Source organism: Syzygium oleosum, unplaced genomic scaffold (assembly GCF_021117445.2).
Source record: "Syzygium oleosum isolate NSW1041296 unplaced genomic scaffold, Sole_v2.1 Sole_v2.07, whole genome shotgun sequence".
NCBI lineage: Eukaryota > Viridiplantae > Streptophyta > Magnoliopsida > Myrtales > Myrtaceae > Syzygium > Syzygium oleosum.
The window spans coordinates 7312481-7332992 of NW_026607491.1; the positions used below are offsets into that span (position 1 = coordinate 7312481).

Here is a 20512-nt window from a genome sequence, read left to right on the forward strand (position 1 = left end):
TATAAGAGAGAGAGAGAGAGAGAGAGAGAGAGAGAGAGAGAGAGAGAGAGAGAGAGAGAGAGAGAGAGAGAGAGGTGTCTTAGGGCGCGTTTGGTAACATTTCTACTTCTCTATTTTTCTATTCTTCTGTTCCCTGGAACAAAAAAAGAATAGAAATCTGTTTGGTAACACATTTCATTTTTCTATTTCCTGAAATAGAAAATGGCCAAGAAATAGATTTGGAACAGAAATAAGAAGTAGATTTTTTCTACTTCTTTGTTCCCAGAAACAAAAAAAGAAATAGAAAGGTTCGGTCTTCAAGCCATGGCCTCAGCTCCTCCTCCATCCTCCGTCATCTGTAGATCATCTCAAAGCAACGGTCCAGCCCATTCCCGGCGGAAATAATTAAAAAAAATTCATAAAAAAATTAAAAAATTCCAAAAATACCAAAATTTCATAAAAATCAGAAAAATTCTCAGAAAATCCATAAAAATCAGGAAAAATCAGAAAACCCATAAAAATTTGTAAAATTCTGAAATTGAAAAAATTCATAAAAAAGTTTCTCAAAAATAAAAAGAGACAGATTTTGGGAAAGTAAAAAATTTTAATAAACTTTTCCCCAAAAAAATAAAAAATAAAATATTCACAAAATGGCTTAGAATAAATTAAAAAATTCCGAAAATTCATAAAAATTAGAAAAATTTCAGAAAAATCCCTAAAAAAATTAAAAATTAAAAAATTCCAAAAATTCATAAAAATCAGAAAAATTCTCAGAAAATCCATAAAAATCAGAAAAACTTAGAAAACCCATAAAAATTAGCAAAATTCCGAAATTGAAAAAATTAAAAAAATTTCATAAAAATTTTTCTGGAAAATAAAAAGAAACAGATTTAGGGAAAGTAAAAAATTTTAATAAATTTTACCCAAAAAAAATAAAAAAAATTCACAAAATGACTTAGAATACCTGTGGCCACCCACTTTGAGTGAAATTTAAATTTTTTTAGGTGCCCAAGTGGTATTTTTGAAGATTTCTTAGTTTAGGGATTAAAAGGGGTTTTAAACCCCTAAAAAGGATTAGACAAACCAATAAACCATGCTTATTGATTTTTTTCACTTATAACTTGTACTTATAGTTAAATAAAAGATATAGATTTGAATGCAAAAAATTGGGAATAAAATTTTTTTTGGTTGTATCAAACGCATTTCTGTTCTTTTTCTATTCCAGGAATAGAAATTTTGTGCAGTTACCAAACGCATTCTTTTGCTCAAAAACTCATCCAGGAAATAGAAATAGAAAAAACTATTTCTGAAAAGAAATTGTTCCCAAAAACAGAAACATTACCAAACACGCCCTTAAAGAGAAAGAATCAATCGATTTCGCTTTAGGTTTTGGTTTTGGTTCTTACGTTTGTTTGACATTGATCGTCAGCACCTTTGTAAGGGCATGTGCGCATAGTTCCTTAGAATTATAAATTGTCTAAAAAATGCCTTTCCTTCTTATAGACATCCCCGTCCGATCATCGATACGATATTATTTCCTCTACTCACTGTTCATCCGTGCTTGCATGGCTTCAAAAGCCGTTGCGCTAATTTGATGTTGCGCGAGATTTATCAATCGAGGTAATAGTTCATATCTAAATGATGTGAAGTTAAAGATATATCTAAAAATCAACAGTTTCTGTTTTCACCTCTCTTCACCACTTTACTCTTTGGTGTTTTTATTTACCCAATTCTAGGAAAATAACACAATCGATTTTCAACTTCCTTTTACCAAGAGAAAGAAAGAACTATTCAACTGATAAAACAAACTCATCGATTTAGCTCGCTTTGTTTTTCGATTTTTCCATGACCCCAACCGACCATCACTCAACCGAGATACTAGGGGTTCGGGACACGTCCCATCAAAGCAAAGATACAAGCACTATTACCACAAGTGGATGCAAAATCACGATCCCATGTTCTTCGAATCCAGCCGATGCCACTAGGTCGTCACCAGCCGTGATGACCATATAAGTAGTAGTCACTAAAACCCACATATTGCAAGGACCAACCTTACTTTTAGTTTGGTAGATTTATGGATTTAGAAACAATAGGTACATCTAGCACATGGTACATCATCTGTCACTAAAGTTGGTCACAACCTACCTTTTGACCTCTGATCCAAAAGAGATTCTGAACTACTAGTTTAGTGGGATACATAGTAGATTTGGAAGGTCTACTGAGTCTTTCAAGTCCCACCACTTTGACGCGTAGAGTAAAATCAAACCTTTTCATGTCATTTTAGTCTATTCGAATCGCATCTTTTTCCTTTTATATCTATAAAGAACCTGTTTTTTTTTTGTTACTCTATTGACAAAGAGAGCCACATATTTTTATCCATTTAGACTTTAAGTCATTAACCATTTGAATGTCTTGCAAGCAAAATCATTTTTTGCATCCACAAATTCTTCATTAGTTTAGCTACCACTAAACTGAAGGCATTTTCCATGATTATATTATTTGTAGTTATTTTTTATTTCTTTTCTTTTTTTCTTGCCTGATTTGGAACTGACTTTCCTTTGATCTTTAGTATGTGAGATATTTTGAAAGGTAGAAGCATTGACATTAAAGTCATCTAGAATTTTTCAGTCTTTGAAATATTAGAACATTATTTTCCTCCTTTAAAATTTATAGGAAAAGGAAAAGCTATTTTTTCCTCAAAAAATGTAAGGGCAAACAAACCCTACCGATTAAAATCTTTCATGGATAACGATTTATAGATAATTTTATATTTTTCTTGTGGTATATGTACTCAAAATTGATGCTATAAATATAAAATAGGACTATATTTTTCTTCATTTATAATTGAAGAAAATTTCTTGCAATAACTGATTGGTGAGTTATAACGAAGGTCATCCACATCCGTATCTAATTAAGTTTGTATCCGGATATAATGTCTTTAATGATAACCGCCAACTAGAGACGAGGGGTGAAACAAATATGCATAATTAATTTTCATTCATTGTGCAACATTATAAGCTATTAACAAAAATTATAAATTTAATTTCAAGGAGAAATAGAAAACTTGACATTAATTTTATTTTGTAACCTAATCTAGAAATAAATAATTGAATGGACATTTTGCTATTTGTTCAATGAATATAAACAAACATTTACTTAGAATTCAAAATTCAAAACCAAATGAGAGAAGCATTCTAAATTTCTCACATAGAGTGCAAGGATGAGATGGATTATTGCACTATAAGGAAAATTAAGTAATTTTACGAGGCGCGCTTTCTTAATAATAGTCATGACCACGGTTCGAAACCGGCGGTTCCGGTTCGTGGCCAAGTATGAACCGGAACCGGAACCGCCCATGGCGGTTCTGGTTCCGGGCCGGTTCCGGTTCCGGTTAAGGTTCGGAACCGGTCTATTCGAAATCGGTTCCGGGCCGGTTCATAATTTTTCTTTTCTGTTTTTTTTTCTTTTTCTTTTCCTTTTCTCTTTTTTTTTCTTTTCTTCCTCCGTCGGCCATAGCCGGGGCCGGCGGAGGTCACCGGCCTCAGGCGAGGCCGCCTCGCCGGCGTCGGGCGAGGGCCGTCCTCGCTGGGTGGCGAGGCCGGCCTCGCCCGGATCGGGCGAGGGCTCGACCTCGCTGCGTCGGCGAGGCCGACCTCGCCCGCAACGGCGAGGCTCGACCTCGCCGAACAGCGAGGCCGGCGAGGTCGAACCCTCGCCGGATCCGGCGAGGCTCGACCTCGCCGGCGTCGGGTGAGGCCGACCTCGCCTGCACCGGCGAGGCCGGCCTCGCCCGACGCCGGCGAGGCTCGACCTCGCCTGCAACTGGCGAGGCCGGCCTCGCCCGACGCCGGCGAGGTCGAACCCTCGCTAGATCTGCAGCTTCTTTTTTTTTTTTTTTTTTTTGAACCGGGCCCGGAACCGGCTGTTCCGGTTCCAAACCGCGGGCCCGGGTTTGACCGGGCCGAAACCGGCCCGTGGCCATGACTACTTAATAAGAAAGGGGGTAGTTAATTTCTTTATTTTATCTTTTCCTAATTTTTTTCATCAATTTTACATTTTTTTCCTCTTTGTTTTACGTTTACAAAAACAAGTTTGTAAATGTTAAATGAGAAAAAAAAACATATTTTCGACTTAAATATATAGATTTTCACTGCTCAACGTGAAATAACCTGTAGCTGTGACAATAAGGGTGAGCACAGTTCCAGGGTAGAACTGGAAACCGAAGAACCGAACCAGTGGGTTCGGTTCGGTTCCCGGTTCTAGGGTGGGAGGTTCCAATTTCGGGTTCCAATTTTTTAGGAACCGCCGGTTCCGATTCCTGGTTCCTATAGGAACTGGAATCGAGGAACCGGGAACCGGACTCGGAATCGAAACCGGAACCGGAACTGGCGCTCTCTCTCCTACTAAAAAGTAAAAACCCTAACTTTCTTAGTTTCTTCCCAAATTTCCCCTCTCGCTCGGTCGCTCCTCCGTTGCGCTCTCTCTCCCACTCCCAACACCCACGACTTGACGAGACCCTCTCGCCTCTCCTCGCTGCGTTCGGCGTCCGCCTCGGCTCTTCCTTTGTCTTCATCAACCGCAGTTCGGCTTGCCCGCGGTCTCTGCTTTTTCTAGGGTTTCCGATTCTGGCTGGAGGGCGCAAGAAGGAGCGAGCAAGGACAAGAGTAAGCGTCAGTTGAGTTTGGGCGATCTCGTTCTTGCCAAAGTCAAGGGCCACCCTGCTTGGCCTGCCAAGGTTCGCGCTTTTTGCTCTGTATTCCCTTTGATTGTTTCATGTTTTTCTCATTTTTGTTTGGGTGTTCAAGCGCAAGTTTTTACTTGTCTTTTTTTTTTTTGCCTTCTCGTGGTTGGAAAATGGTTTAGTTTGATTTAATTCTGCTTATGTTGTGAAGTGAATAGGTGGTCAGTCGTTACGTTTGGGAAAGCTGGTCTTTTTGGATTTTCTTACTTGCTCGCACTGTCTACTGTTTCTGCCCGGCACTTCGGAAGTGAACCTTTCTGGATGTATGTATGTGTTTCTTTGGATTAGTTGGAAATAGAGGTAACTGAGGTTTAATTTTGCTTTTTTGGGTTTTCAAAACTGAATTGGCATATCCAAGCACTGTTTTTCGTGCTTTACCTTGTGGCTCACCAGTGATTTAGGTTTGCCTCTGAGCTATTTAGTTAGATCCGAAGTAGCCTTTTGTCTTCATGGTTTCTGATTGAAGCCTGATACTGTATAGATACATTGATTTTATTGACCATCTCAGTGTGATGCGGTGCGCATCTTTTGTATGATGGTTGCTCCGTGAATGATGATTGTTTTTATGTCTTCAGATTAGTAGGCTAGAGGATTGGCACCAGACTCTTGACACGAAAAAGCACTTTGTGCATCTCTTTGGAACACAAGAGATGTAAGCTCACAAGCTGCCTGTACCACTTGTTTATTGATGTCTGAGTAGTTAGCTTAATGGCTTTATTGAGTTTTGTGTATAGTTTCATTCCTTTCATGCAGTAACTGCAGTATCGTGTTCATGAGCGGCTCTCTCTCTCTGGTTTTTTTGGTAAACCTTAAGGTTATTAGATTGGCCCAGTTCATCCACTCCCGGTCCCTCATGCCCCTCTTCTCTAAAGAAGCAGACACTAGCACAGACAGAAGAATGGAAGGGCAATTTGTTGATTAGAATCTCTTCCTTCTAGCACTTTGCCTTATGCCATGCTTTTGATCTTTTCTTTTTAAAGTATATCTCTATTGTCCCATAGGAAATATCTTCTGATGAACCGTAGAAAAAGCAGGTTGTATTCTAGCCTTAGTCATTAGTACGAGCTTTTGATTTGAGGAGTGAAGTCACCCATTAGATCAAAGTGTGAGTCATAATTCATCTATACTCTTTAGATACAATTGAAGAGTTGTCTTCTTTTCTATGCAACTCCTCTACACGCTATAATCTATTGGTAAAGGAATACTGTATAAAGATGAAAGGACATGTAAAGTAAAGGTTACAGATTGAGCCTGCTTGGTTGTTACACTTGCAATCACTTGTATAAGTGATGATCATTTCTAGCAATACACTGTGGATTTGTTATTTTGAAACTGCAAGTAGTAAAATTCTTAATCTTTAGCTATGGAGTGTCTTGATGAGGAGATTATCGTCGATAAATAGAGTTTACCAGTTGAAGAATGAATATATGTGATGAGGCTTTCTAGTACTTATTTTATTTTACTGCTTTAATGGCCAGAAGTGTTCTTTTATAACAATCTGCATTAATGAAATTGTTTATTTATCGCCATGCCTGTCTTCATGGATATGCATGCCACTATTTAATCTTTTAGTGATGCTTTTGAGGTTCATCTGCTTTGAGTGTATAAAAGTGTTATGTCGAAAACCATAGACTTATTGGGTCCAATCTATTATTGTAAATGGACATTATTTTCTCACCAGTGCCTTTGGCGCAGTTTCTGTATTTGAGTGTGGCTCGATGCTATGATTGTTATCACATGACCTCTGCTTTTTACTTTTCTCTGTGCAAACTGGCATACATACTTCTGGATAGCATTCATTCCATTCATTGTGAGTTACCTGTTCTGTTCCCCTTAAATTTATTGCGCATATCTATCTTCATGGTAGCCATTTATGTAAAAGCAAATATATGGCTGTGATTAATGAACTAAAAATGGAAAATATGAAGCAGGTGCTGGAAAGCTCTTTCTAAATTGTGTTTTCTGCAAGTATGGGTGAAAATTTTAAATAAAAATTTGATGGAGAATCTAACTGAGTTTGTCACTTAAAAGGTCTTTTAGTTAGGATTAACTCTCATGTGAGGATGGAATGATAGGCCACATTGAGAATGTGAAGTGTTTTTGATGTTTTAAGATTCAACAATTTGGTTGGTACTTAAGAAAGTGGTTTTAATGTTCAACCAAAAGAACAAGAAAAGAAAGTGGTTTTAATGGGTTATGCCCATAACAACCGCTCCTGTAAATGCCGTTTAATTTGGATGAAAGTGATAGATTTTCCCTGAAGAGTAGTCGGTGTGTTGGACTAATATTGAAAGAAGTCCATGGTTTTATTGGTAACTTTGCTTTAGCCTTTAAGGATGCTATTTTTACTCTTTGTTGATAAGGGATGTGCCGTGAGCCATGTAGGCTGCTGGATTTGCTTCGTCCTTATCATGTTATTATTGTTAACATTCCGCTTCCTGTTTGACCCAATTATCGACGCTCAGTTTCTATGTTTCTCCTCTTTCTACCTTGCTTTTGTTGTCAGTGGTTCTCTTGGAGGTTTGATTGCTACTACACAACTAATTCCTTTCAGTATTGCAGGAGGTGGAGGAGCTTGGAGGAGCAACTTGTTTTGATGACCAGAAACAAAAAATTTTCTACTTTGGAGGAGCTTGGAGGGGAGCATGTTTTGTACTTTTTGTTGAGAAAAATGTGGCATCTTGCCTTGGAATTAAAGTCATGTGTTGCATCCCAACAATTACTATTTGTACGTTATATCCTCTTTCTATTAAGCGAAATGTTACTTTCCAATAACTAGCCATTGTTGCATTTATTTTCGTTTTGTTTAACTAAAAATGAAATTAAAAAAGAGAACCTGTTAGAACCTGGAATGACTTGGAACCTGTGACAGGGTAGGTTCCACATTCCACGTTCCGACGGGTAAGTTTCAGGTTTCAAAAAATGAGAAACTTGTATCCCAAGATAGGTTTCAGATTCTAGGTGAAACCTGAAACCGCTTATCCCTACGTGACAATTACGTTCACTAAAAAGATTATGCCTATCTAAATTTACGCAGACTTCTTCGTCATAAAAAAAGAGAAAAACTACTATAATATTTTATACGATTTTACTTAATGAATTTATATCTCTAATGCTCTCTTCGCAATTTATTAAAACTACATATCTCAACTGTGAGGGCTTTTCCTTGTACGCTTTTTTATCATGATTGATAAAATTGATGGCGTCTGTTCGGGTGAATCATGAGTTTTGCTCATAACTTTCCTGTCAAAATAAAAGAGGATTTAATATTATTTTGTACTTTTAAACATTTGAGGCATTTAACATTAATTAAAATCAAACTTCAGAGCTAAAAGTCATCCCAAACAGACCCGAAACAGTAGGTAACGTATAAAAAGCAACTGAAGCAAACATAAAGCTGCATGAGAAATTATAAGAAATCAAGCAAGATAACGCTTTTTCCGCACCTCAGATTCACAGATCAGATCAGCAATGCTTCAAATATAAGCAAGCCAGCAGCAGCAGGTATATTTCAACAACAGCAGGTTTAAACAGGGATGTGTTTTGAAGAACGAAACAGAGTTAAATACAGAACAGAATCTGCAAGACTTCGTGTCCGCGATGAAATCCCACACCTACCCATATATACAAATGCACCGAGAATTATCTCTTTACTTCCATTAGTGTTGTGGATGTGCTTATTTATCTAATGAAAGGACACTCAGTAATCAAACTGTCATTTCCAGATCACTCCCACCTCATGATTCCTACGAACATAGTGAAATGTTTGGATTTGAAGAGCTAGAGAGGCCACAGAGAAGACAGGCGGCGACTCCTTCCATGGGTTTGCCGAGCGTTCCCCATTCCATTATGACTACTACCATCACTTCCCTGAGCAGGCATCTCAAAGCGGCAAACCGGACATGAATTGTGCCGATTTAACCAGGGGATGATACAATCAGAGTGATAAATATGGTGGCAAGGCATCATCCTTGCTTCTGAGCCCAACTCGAATTGCTCTTTGCAGACAGGGCAATCTGCATCGGCATGTAGATGCGTCTGGGTGATTTTGATGGTCGGCATTGCATCGATTGCAGAACGAGGTGCAGGGGCTGGACCTCTCTGGTCATTCAGAGATATAAATTCGATCAGTTCTTCCAGTCCTGGGCCCATAAAATAATCATCGAAGTCATTGTCCCTCGGTCCGTTCGCTCTACGCTGGTGCAGGGAGGCCGAATCGAGTATTTGACCGTGAATTGACATGAAAGGACCGGAAGGAATGGTGCCCCGTGTTTCTTCTGGAACTGAATTGAGATGCCTTCTAACATCAAAGTTGGGATTTCGGCCAGCAATTGGCTCTCTCATCATTGAACCAGTAGTGCCCCTGAATCCTCTTCTTGAGCCAATACCACTTTCTCTCATTAACGCATACATAATATCAAACATATGAGGCATTCCGGGAGGAATGTCCCCAGAGTTAGGCAAGAAATATTCTTCAGTAGGTGAGCCATTAATTTCGGTCAGTTCCTGCACGAAACCTCCATTGCAAAAAGGGCAAATTACTTCTTGGTTATGAAGACCGATTGGCTGCCTGCACTGGTAGCACCAATGTGTCTCCTCTCCATCAGACATTGTGCTTGTTACCTAAAACTGATTTAAAACAAGCAGAAAGTTTAACTTCCTTTCGCAAGCAACAATTAATAGCTTTACAGCAGCTAAAGATTAGATCAGTTAAAAAAAAATTACATAGAGGACCTGTTTCTCTATTACCACAAAAAACGACTTTCCATGACAGACAAAATATATGTTGATTAAAGCTACACATCAGAAGCCTAAACCAACTAGAAGAGAAGCTCCCAAGATTCCAAAACTTGGAACTGAAATTGTCAAATTGCATTTGCGCGATTCAAGAAAGCACTGTTGATTACCTGATATACCTATGGTAGGAAGTTCCAGAGGTCTACCTATATAAGGCGGGTTTAGAAAAGATTGTATATCAAATTTGTCATCATGAACCAACGATTGCAGTACATGAGCACTTAGGAAATCTTCTAAGAAACAAAGCAAAAAAAAAAGGCAAATACATTCTGATTCTTTAGCTAAGCTAAGAACTTGTCGCTGCATTCAGCATGAATCCTTAAAGTTGTCCACAGGGGCTGAACAATCACGAGTGGCAACTCAGCAAATATAGAAATTGATGAACAAACGAGACCATGCACATAACCTTGTTCTCTTTGAGAAGCTAAAGTTTGTGAATTGACAACAAGAGAACAGCAGGTAGAGACCAAAACAAAGAATCACAGCGCATCAAAAGGAGATGCGCTATAATAGAATCACAAAGAGAAGAAACACGAGGGAAGCACTCCAATCATCAAAGCTCACAAAAGAACTCAAACCACTTTTGCCTGTTTCACCAACTGAATGAACGAAACAAAAAAATATCCGAGTATTGGGCAGAATTCAGTTGTATCCTAGAAAGACAAACCAATCAATTACAAAGAGAAGTACTGAAATCGACCCATCCTCAGCTGGAAACAAGGAAAAAGCAGAGCTTGATCAGCAAAGGCCATACCGCACGACACAAAAGCCTACAAAATCAAGATTCATCCCAAGATACACCGAACCCAGAGACAGCCAGTGGATCGATCTTCGAAAGCAGCGATCGGACGCCGATCAAAGAGCAATCAGAACAAGAAAGAAAAGAAAGAAAAAAGAAAGACCCACAAGCCGCAACAAGCTTCGCATGCCGACGAATGGGAAGAATCTTCATTTCCCGATGCAGAACTCACAATCCAACAAAAAGGGGGAGAACACGGTGCATGATGGGTAATCGAGCGAAGAGGAGAGGAGCTGCCAGAGAAGCTTACCGAGCGCGAGCAGGACCGAGGCGACGAGGGATTCGGAATTCTTGTCGCAGGAAAATGGATCGACAGAGAGAGAGAGAGAGAGCTGCGAGATGAGAGATGAGCCTCGCAGCTTCGGCAGAGACCAGCTGTGCAGCTCCACCCACACAACACAACAGAGACAGAGACAGAAACAGAGAGTGAAGGTCAAGTCGTATGTACCTGTGCCTGAGCGTGGAATCTTCAGTATCTTGATATTTATTTTAACTTTTATTTTTACTACTATTTTAACCAATGGGTTAGTTTCGACAAAAAAAAAAAAAACACCAATGGGATAATATCAAAAAATCTCAAATCGATACACTTATGACGAATTTATCCCGAACTAATTTTTTAACCACCAAAAACCTCCCAAACTAGTACACTTGTGATAAATTTACCCTCCGTTAAATTGGTTAATACCACAAAAAATCATAAATTAGGGGTAATACTCTAAACCGGTACACCTGCCAACTGCGATGTGTCATCCGACTTGGTAATTTGATGGTAAAATTTAACTAAAACTAACGGAAGATAAATTTATCACAAGTGCCCCAATTTGAGATTTTTGGTGATAAAAACATTAGTTCGAGGTAAATTTATCACAGGTATACCAGTTTGGGAGTGTTCGGAGTATTAACCCAGGCCATCGACTTGTCCATTTGTTCCGACTTATGAAAATTATTATTTGTTAATTATACTTTTTATTCAATTTTATCAAAAAGATCAAAATTTATGAAGTTGTGGGATTTTTTAATAAAAAAATAGAAATTGCTCTTGATAGACATACCTTGTTAGTGTTATCAATGGACTTCGTCTCAGGTACTTTCCGGAAAAATGTCCAAAAAAGTCCTAAACTTGTCGCATTCTTGCCAATTCAGTCGTGAGCCTTTTGATTTTGCTAATTGTGCCCTAAACCTTTTCAGTTTTCATGTATTGTCAATTGAATTCATCTGGCCAAATTAAGTCGAAAATTCATGATGTGGACGCCAACAATTCTACGTGGCACAACTGGCGCTGACGTAGATATTTTTAATATTTTTATTTTTCCTTTTTCTTTTATTTTATTTTATTTTATTTTGTTTGTTTTTTCATACCTTATCGCCAGCCACAGGTGAGGGCTAGCGATCCAAGCAAGGGCCGACGATGGTCCGCCAGAAGTGAAAACAAAAACAAACAAACAAAAAGAAAAGAATAATAAATAAAAAATAATGTTGAAAAATTATTAAATTATTATTAAAAAATGTCCACGTTAGATCGGACGTGCCATGTAGGACGGCCAACGTTTACGTCATCAATTTCCGGCTTAAATTGGTCGGATGGACTCAATTGATAAAATGTGAAAAGATTTAGGACTGAATTGTCAAAATTAAAAAATTTGTGACTAAATTGGTAAAAGTGTAATTATGACTTTTTGAATAATTTTTCCTGTAATTTCCCGTAACCAAACAAACTGATCGTAGTTAAATTTTGACTCAAGAGCTGGCTTGGAAAAGTGCACATGAAACTGGAAATTAAAATTGGCATTAGACTACATGATAGTTGGAGCAGAACAAGTGTCCTCAATGTTCTCACGGCACTCGTTAAGTATACGTTGTTTGGAATAATTCGATTTTCAAGGCACTTATCAATTGTGCACAACATGAGCACAATCGATGCATTGAAACCGTACAGTTTTCTTAATTGGTTGCTCAATAAGTATATCAAGACACTATTTAAATCCGTTGTAAAAAAAATCCTAGCTAGTGTCGCAAGGCTCTTGTGCCTTCTCAATCACTCTTGACTTTCCTTAAATTCAAAGATTTAAAACTTTTGACATGTAAATTCACGTATGATTTCTTCATTTTTTTAAAAAAATTAGATAATATTGTGAATTTTGACGGAACGGCAAATTTTTTTCTCTTTTTCTTTTGTTCAGTCCTTTACAAACAAGCCAAATTGCTGATCTAATGACCGGCAACGAGCGAAATTGCCATGCGTGTCTTCAGGTATTACTAACGTAAACTACGACCACAGTGGCTCTCAAAAAGTACCATCAAGGCAACTGTCAATAAGCGATACGATTATTACAGTCCTAGGAACACAAAGGAAAAACATAGGTATGAGATGTCTGCAAAACAAAACATGAGCTTGATCTACCATGCACAACTACAATGTATATCTAAGTTTCAGATATGGCCAATCTCTCTTTCTCCTTTCCTAATGCTGGTCGTCAACTCTTCCTCTCATGATGACTCGAGTACTTTCATCTTCTTCTTCTTCTGGCCAATCTCAGGTTGGCCTCGGATTCTCTTCATCAGAAATTCGAAGACCATCTGTCTATTTGCTCGACGTAGCTTCCGGTACCTCGCTACCATGTACAGTCCATCATATGTGAAGGTGTGATCCCTATCCTTCCGGATCACTCTCACCGGCTTGTTTCTCTTCATGCTGTTCACTAGAGCTAAATTCCCACGAGTAAGCTTCTGATCTTTGGCCTTCTTGTGGTGACCGGGCATTCCACCCTGGCCCAAATAAACCAGCTCATCGGGTGTACTCAGATTATCTGTATAATCCCAGGAAGCGACAACACTTGTGGCTAGAATGTTTGGGTGACGTCCCATGTAATCGATGCCACTCTGAGGAGGGCGATGGAGCCCAACAACAACGAGTTCCATCCTGTAATAGAAGTTGTCTCCGACTTTTACTCCTGGAACATCACCGATAAATTGCATGGCACTGTGGACGTATCCTCGTCTTTTCTGTACTTCTTTTGCAGCATGATAGTCTATTCTCCTAATGCATGTGTTCTCTTTACCTGCTTTTGATTTTTCCCGAGAGAGCTCGCGACAAATATCTCTGTAGAACCTTAGAGTTGCGATGACCCTCTCTCTGGCCAAATCATGTCCGTCATTGCGTGTGAAATTCGCATTTCTAAGCTGAGAAAAGGAAGGGTTTGCTCTCCCAATATCTGATTTTGGAACAATGCGCAAACTTTTCGAGCTATTTGGTGTGCTTTCCCCTAAGTAGTTCCCAATGTTGCACCTGTCAAGAGACTTTCTTTTAGAACCTCTGTCCTTCATAGTAGGGGATGCACCGGGAGGACATTGAACACTCTTCTCCGCCTCTTTGATTATTATTGGGGTTTCTCTATTTGATTTGTTGACGATGTCGCAATGATGGTAAAGGAAGTTCTCTTTTCTTAGGTATTCCTTATCTGTCGTACTCCTGGAAGATGTTTGAGATTTTACTTGTGATTGTGACCCTGCTTCATTCGGACCAACACCTTGACTATCAGCATGATCCTTGTTCCTTCGCCATTTGAAGACACGTGCAGTCGCTGAGCTCTTGATTGAAGGGTTGCAAGATTTGTCGGGAATGAATTCTCCTACAAGGTCATTTACTCGGGCACGACTTCCGCATCCTGGAGGGAAATCTCTACGAGTCAAGGAGCACTTCTCAGGGCGAGAATCTCTAGTCATATTCTTCATCAAAATACTGCTCTTAGAGCCATCGAAAGGTGATTGCCCCTGCAAAGCACATTTTTTCTCATTTCCACGCCATATGACATCATGTGCATTCATAGAGCTCTCGACCGAATCATTGGCAGATTTATCAGGGATAAATTCCCCTTCTTCTATGCTTTCTGTCTCGATTTTGTCCTTCCCGTTCTCCATCATACCAGAATGGTCTTGCTTCAAATTGGTTGTCGTGGAAGGAAATAGTGCTTGTTGATGCTGTGCAAGGCTATGAAGAGGGGCGTGACTTCTGCATCCTGCAGGTAAACATGACACTCTTTTCCAGACTAGATTGTCTAATGCTTTTCATCTGAGTATTGCTCCTGGAGTCAACAGAACCTGATCGAGACTGCAAAATATGTGTGTAACCGGAAGAAGATCCTGAAGTTGGAAAAACAGTTCTGACAGCAGGAACATTCCTAGGCAGGGCCTCCATTGACAGCTCCACCGTCTTGTGATTCAATCTTCTCTTTAGGTTCCCCCATAAGCTCTGCCGCTGGTGAATTCCACTAGAATGCTGTTGAAAAACATAATGAACAGAATAAATCACCATAATAGCACTTGTTTGTAATTCTTAAGGTTATCACCAAACTTGCGTATCTCTTTTTAGAATAGTGTCTGGATTTTGTTGCCAAAATAGCCATATTCAAACTTTGTAACAAACGAAATGATAGATGGTATCTTGGATAGATGATAACCTGGCAAAACAAATTACATATGCTTGTTGACAAAACAAGTAGCTGCAACAAACTTGAGCATGCATCTCTACTCCATGAATGTTTAAATGATGTTGAAAAACATACCAGTTAAGTAGTCAAAAAATGAGTAGAAGTTAACCATAATGATCACCCGGCAGTTATGCAACTAAGAATTAAAGTGACAGAGAACAACTTATGTTTGACAGTCAGACTACGCTCTGCACATTACCTGCCTCACAATAGTTTTCGCTGCTACCGTGCAACGTCTGGACAAACAAGAGAATCCAAAGGCGAGGAGCCTTCAATCAATCGACCCGTCACTCGTTGCTTGCAACGCTTGCTCAAAGTTCCATTTGGTTCCTTTTAATAATTGAAGGGAGTGAGAGCCGAGGCTCGACTGCCGGATTGCATGAAACATCCTACAAGCCCCATGAATCGGTTAAATTCAGACTTTTGATATGGTGGCCTTGACTCAGGACAGTTTGCACATAGTTGTCGATGTGCTCAATAGAAGCAATGTGGGATATTTCAACAAGATTCATTAGAAACAACACTCCAAAACAAGATTAGGCCATATGCAGAGCAGATGAATGACTTACCTATATCGTTTCTAACGAGAAACGAACGCCGTGAGCCAAAGCAAGCCAAGCCTCAAAACCTGAAGGTGGGAGCAAAATGATCAAACCATAATAGAAAAGTTCCTTTTAGTCTAGAACTAATGAGGCGTCTACCAACAGGGCCATCTTACTTCAGAAAGTATCTGAAGCCTCGTTCTTACTAAAAGACAAGGAACTAAGCCTATCTCACAATGAAGTAGCAAACATCAACAAAGAATGTCAGGAGGTCACCTATCCTGGTAGTGCTCTAGCCTGTCCTTACGTCAAAAGGCACCTTCATGAGTTAATTCCAGTTTCATTCTCGCTCTGATAACATATTGTGACGCCCTAGAAATAACTCACCGCTTTAGCCTATCCTATACCGAGGCTCACGGTTTTGTCCCTTGGCATACAACCAGGCACTTTCCTAGGAGGTCACCCATCTTGATAGTGCTCTAGCATGGGCTCGCTTAACTTTGGAGTTCCAAAGCAAAGCTTATCTTACGTCAAAAGGCGCCTTCGTGAGTTAATTCCAGTTTTCACATATATATCTCATAATTGCTCTCCCCCGATTCAATGCACAGTTCGGTTCATTCTTACCCTCTTTACTATCCTAGAAGCCTGTCAAGAGCCGCTCTTTGTCTAGGCCCTTTAACCCCGACGACCACTCCCCGCCTTGATCGGACCGAGTCGTTACATACACAATGCAGAGCAAGCGACGATTTATCGTCAACCTTGGATTACATTTTTGCTTGAGTTGCCGCAAAAAAGTATTCACTTGTCACTTTTTCTGATAGACATGAAATTTGCTAAAAAGTTGGCCCCGTGAATATGCTTCTGATAGTATGTTCTAAATCATGAATCATGATACCTAGAAACAGAATCGATCTGATCAAACTCACAAAATTCAAATCAATCACTACACAAAACCATTTCCACGACCCTAATGATAGATAATGGAGATGTAAGTTTAGCCAGAGAAGTTCCTAGCTGTCGGAAGCAAAACGAACGCCACGAGCCGAGAAATAAGATAAAGCCTCGAGACCTGAAACTCTTAAAAGACAATCACATCCTAAACAGCCATGGAAGCACAAGAAGAGAAGGTCCCGTCGAGAAGAAATGAGCATGCATGACGGTAGCTCTGTTTTGCCTTTTTCGCTCTTACCGAGTGAAGCGACAAGTCGCCGAGTGGGCCGAGTCACAAGTTTTGTGGAGCTGACGAGAGGCATGCCAAAGGAAATTGACGGCCGTGGTTAAGAGCGAAGAAGCTAGCTTCAACCTCTGCAAAATCTTCCGCTGAAATAGTCTGGGAATAGCACGAGCTTCTCTCGCTCTCATATACCGCATGCAGAGGTTGGTACAGCTATGCAACACATAATCTGTTTCGTACAACTCCCATTTCAGTGCATTTACATGAATAAATAGATTAATATATATGAATAAATTCATATTACGTCCGACGATTTGCATTTTAGCCCGCCTCTTACTTCCTTACCATCAAGTACAAGGAAAACAAGGTACAACTCGAATTCCCTCACCGATCGAATATTTTTTTTCTCTATCCATGTATGATCTTATCTGTGCCTTATCTTACATTAAATGAGGCGGAACAAGGCGTCCGTAGGATTTTCCATACAACCGAGATACAGTAAAGCATCTCGAATCCGATCCGTCCATTCAAGTTCCGAATTTGGACTAAGAAAAATTTACCTTCAGGTCGCTTCTTACCTAATGTGGTACGAGATATTATTTGTAAGTTCAACTTACTGTTTAACAAATTATAATTAATCTCGTATTTTTGTCTGTCCATTCACATTTCGATCGGGCGCTTAGTTGTTAGAGTAATTAAATATTAAACGACGCTTTCATCCAACAGCTTAAATTTTTAAAACAGTTAAAAGTGGTCCCACCAAATTTCACATGGTATGAGAGCATATCTTCAAAAAAAATCGATCCTTAACCATGGCTTCCACCAATCTTAAGTATCCATACCCTGGTCTTTGACATTAGCAATTTTGTGTCATCGAAACTGACACAAACAAACTTTTCTTATTGAAGAGCCCATATGCTTTCACTAATTGAAAGTCAAGATCTGATAGGATTCATTTATGGCGAGTACTAGATGCCGAGTCCAACAATATTCACCCCCTCTGATTCTGGAAAAGAAGCTAGAGTCTCAGAGGAAGTGACAAATCCAGATTTTTTACAATGGAGAAGGTTAGATTGCCTTCTGTGAGGATGGATTATTGCGACGCTCTTCAAAGAAATTCTTGCTCAAGTAGTAGACTTGAAAACATCTACTGAGGTGTGGTTAGCTTTACAAAATATTTTTGCCAAGGTATCTTAGGAAAGTGAAGTTTCAATTTTTATACAAATTAAAAAATGTCATAGAGATAATTTCTCATCTCTTCACGAGTATCTTGGTACTTTTCAAAAATATTTTAATGAGTTATCTGCTATCGGATGTCCCCTTGAGGACAAAAAGAAGGGTCTCTTTGTTTTGAATGGCTTAGGTGATCAATATGGTTCATTTACAACCTCCATGTTGAAGCCTCCAATACCGATATTCTCTGACCTAGTTTCGCAACTGCAAAGCTTTGAGAGTCAGCTCATAAATAAAAGTTCCCTTGTAATTCAACACGAGATGGCTTTCTCACATTAGTTACTTAATTCACGTGTTTCATGGGCTAGGAATTTATATACTTCCTCGTATTGACGGAATAAAAAAACAAAAAGAGAGAAATTTATCACGAAAAGAGAGAAATTCAGGAAAAGTAGTTATCTGCATAAGAATTCGCAAAGCGTACACAACCAAACGAACGAGGAAATGGAGAGAAACAGTTTGGAAATATTCCCTCGTGCTCATAAATAAAAGTTCCCTTGTAATTCAAAACGAGATGGCTTTCTCACATTAGTTACTTAATTTGCGTGTTTCATGGGCTAGGAATTTATATACTTCCTCGTATTGACGGAATAAAAAAACAAAAAGAGAGAAATTCAGGAAGAGTATTTATCTGCATAAGAATTCACAAAGCGTACACAACCAAACGAACAAGGAAATGGAGAGAAACAGTTTGGAAATATTCCCTCGTGACTCCGATCTTTGAATTTCGGGAAAATTGTCCAAAAAATCTTAAATCTATTGCACATTTGCTAATTCAATCCTAAACCTTTCAACTTTGCCAATTGAGTTCTAAGCTTTTTCATTTCTTGACAATTAAGGCTGCGCATGACAACTTGCCAAACAGTGTTTGATTCTGTTCTTTTGTTCCCAGAATCAGTTTAGGAAAAGAAATGCGTTTGTTTAATTTTTTGATTTTGGGCACAATTTTGTCAAAAATTGTTCCCAGAATCAGTTTTCAAGAATAAAAAAAAAGTAGCTTCTTGATTCTGGGAACAATTTTGAGAATCAATTTTTTTTTCTTCTTCCTTTTCTTGGTTTTTAATGTAGCTTCTAATGTCCAGCCCAAGGACCGCCCTCGCCGGATCTGACGAGAATAAAATATTTTAATAAAAAATATTTTACCGGCCATGGCCGGCGACCAGGCCATGGCCAAAAAAAAGAAAAAAATTATTTTTAATAAAAAATATTTTACCTGCCATGGCCGGTGACCAGGCCATGGCAAGAAAAGAAAAAAATTATATTTTTAATAAAAATATTATTAATAAAAAATATTATTAATAAAAAAAATATTTTACCGGCCATGGCCAAAAAAAAATAAAAATGTATATTTTTAATAAAAATATTATTAATAAAAAAAATATTTTACAAGCCATGGCCAAAAAAAAGAAAAAAATATTTTACCAGCCATGGCCGGCGACCAGGCCATGGCCAAAAACAATAAAAATATATATTTTTAATAAAAATATTATTAATAAAAAAAATTTTGCCGGCCATGACCCAAAAAAATAAAAATGTATATTTTTAATAAAAATATTTTAATAAAAAATATTATTAATAAAAAATATTTTACCGGCCATGGCCGGCAACCAGGCCATGGCAAAAAAAAATAAAAATATATATTTTTAATAAAAATATTATTAATAAAAAAAATATTTTACCGGTCATAGCCGGCGACCAGGCCATGGCCAAAAAAAAGAAAAATACTTTTAATAAAAATATTATTAATAAAAAAATATTTTACCAGTCATGGCCGGCGAGCAGGCCATGGCCAAGAAGGAGGAAAAGAAAAAAAGAAAAGAAAAAAAAGAAAGAAATATTAAAATATTTAAAAATATTATTAATAAAAAGAAATTTTGTAGCGTTACCAAATGCATTTCTGTTCTTTTTCTATTCCAGGGATGGAATTTTGGGCCGTTAACAAACGCCTTAAAATGCTCAGAATCAATTCCGGGCACAGAATAAAAAAGAATCATTTCTGAGCAGAATCTATTCCCGGGAACAGAATCGTTGTCATACGCAGCCTAAGTCTATCCGGTCAATTTTGGCCGGAAATCACTGACGTGGATGCCGGACGGCCACGTGGCACTTACGTGGACATTTTTAAATAATATTTTAATAATTTATTATTTTTTTCTTTTTTTTTCCTTTTCTTTGTTTTTTTTCTAGATTTTGAAATTAGGGTCGGCATGGGCGAGGGCCGGTCGACCCTCGCCGGCATGGGCGAGGGCCAGTTGACCCTTGTCGGCTTTGGGCGAGGGTGTTGCGGCCCCCGCCAACCAAAGCGAGGGCGCGCGAGCCCTCGCCCAGATCCGGCGAGGGTCACAACGCCCTCGCCTGGCCAGATCTAGTGAGGGCATCGCGACCCTCGCCGGATCTGGGCAAGGGCTCGTGCGCCCTCGCTTTGGCCGACGATGGTCGCCGGCCATCGCCCGTGGCCAGCAAGGGTCGGTCGGCCATCCTCGCCGGCCCTAACTTCAAAACTCAAAAAAAAAATAAAGAAAAGGAAAAAAAAAGAAAAAAAATCATAAATTATTAAAATATTATTTTAAAATATCCACGTCAGCGCCACGTGGCCGTCCAGCGTCTACGTCAGTGATTTTCAGTCAAAATTGGCCGGATGGACTCAATTGGCAAAGTTGAAAGATTTAAGATTGAATTGGCAAAAGTTCAATAAGTTTTGAACTTTTTGGATAATTTTCCATTTGAATTTCTGCCTGATGACATTGATTTTCATGC

The 20512-nt window shown here is 38.8% G+C and overlaps 3 protein-coding genes and 1 long non-coding RNA gene across 8 annotated transcripts; 2 read left to right on the forward strand and 2 right to left on the reverse strand.

Moving 5' to 3' along the window:
• The first annotated feature begins 4492 nt into the window (after positions 1 to 4492).
• Positions 4493 to 7543, forward strand: LOC130138628 (uncharacterized). The gene is made up of 5 exons (XM_056313304.1): positions 4493 to 4714; positions 5296 to 5372; positions 5474 to 5637; positions 6502 to 6530; positions 7275 to 7543. Exons 3-5 carry the CDS (start codon positions 5493 to 5495, stop codon positions 7497 to 7499), a joined length of 399 nt encoding a protein of 132 aa, XP_056169279.1. The 5' UTR covers positions 4493 to 4714; positions 5296 to 5372; positions 5474 to 5492; the 3' UTR covers positions 7500 to 7543.
• Positions 7544 to 8205: 662 nt separating this feature from the next.
• On the reverse strand, positions 8206 to 10726 carry LOC115676744 (probable E3 ubiquitin-protein ligase RHC1A). Of its 4 annotated transcripts, none has more exons than XM_056313391.1 (3): positions 10567 to 10726; positions 8457 to 9343; positions 8206 to 8334 (listed from the first exon to the last, which is right to left on the reverse strand). In XM_056313391.1, exon 2 carries the CDS (start codon positions 9329 to 9331, stop codon positions 8501 to 8503), a length of 831 nt encoding a protein of 276 aa, XP_056169366.1. In that variant the 5' UTR covers positions 9332 to 9343; positions 10567 to 10726; the 3' UTR covers positions 8206 to 8334; positions 8457 to 8500. The 4 variants fall into 4 exon arrangements, with proteins under 4 accessions (XP_056169366.1, XP_056169365.1, XP_030455596.1 ...); XM_056313390.1 differs by adding an exon at positions 9628 to 9663 and having other exon boundaries at positions 8206 to 9343; positions 10567 to 10720; XM_030599736.2 differs by having other exon boundaries at positions 8206 to 9343.
• A 2050-nt stretch (positions 10727 to 12776) lies between these two features.
• On the reverse strand, positions 12777 to 14338 carry LOC115676772 (histone-lysine N-methyltransferase, H3 lysine-9 specific SUVH6-like). The gene is made up of 2 exons (XM_056313331.1): positions 14017 to 14338; positions 12777 to 13494 (listed from the first exon to the last, which is right to left on the reverse strand). Exons 1-2 carry the CDS (start codon positions 14238 to 14240, stop codon positions 12807 to 12809), a joined length of 912 nt encoding a protein of 303 aa, XP_056169306.1. The 5' UTR covers positions 14241 to 14338; the 3' UTR covers positions 12777 to 12806.
• Positions 13934 to 14796, forward strand: LOC130138631 (uncharacterized). 2 transcript variants are annotated; one of them, XR_008816991.1, is made up of 3 exons: positions 13934 to 14080; positions 14171 to 14341; positions 14415 to 14796. It is a non-coding gene; the product is annotated as an uncharacterized LOC130138631 (long non-coding RNA). The 2 variants fall into 2 exon arrangements; XR_008816990.1 differs by having other exon boundaries at positions 13934 to 14341.
• Positions 14797 to 20512: the final 5716 nt, after the last annotated feature.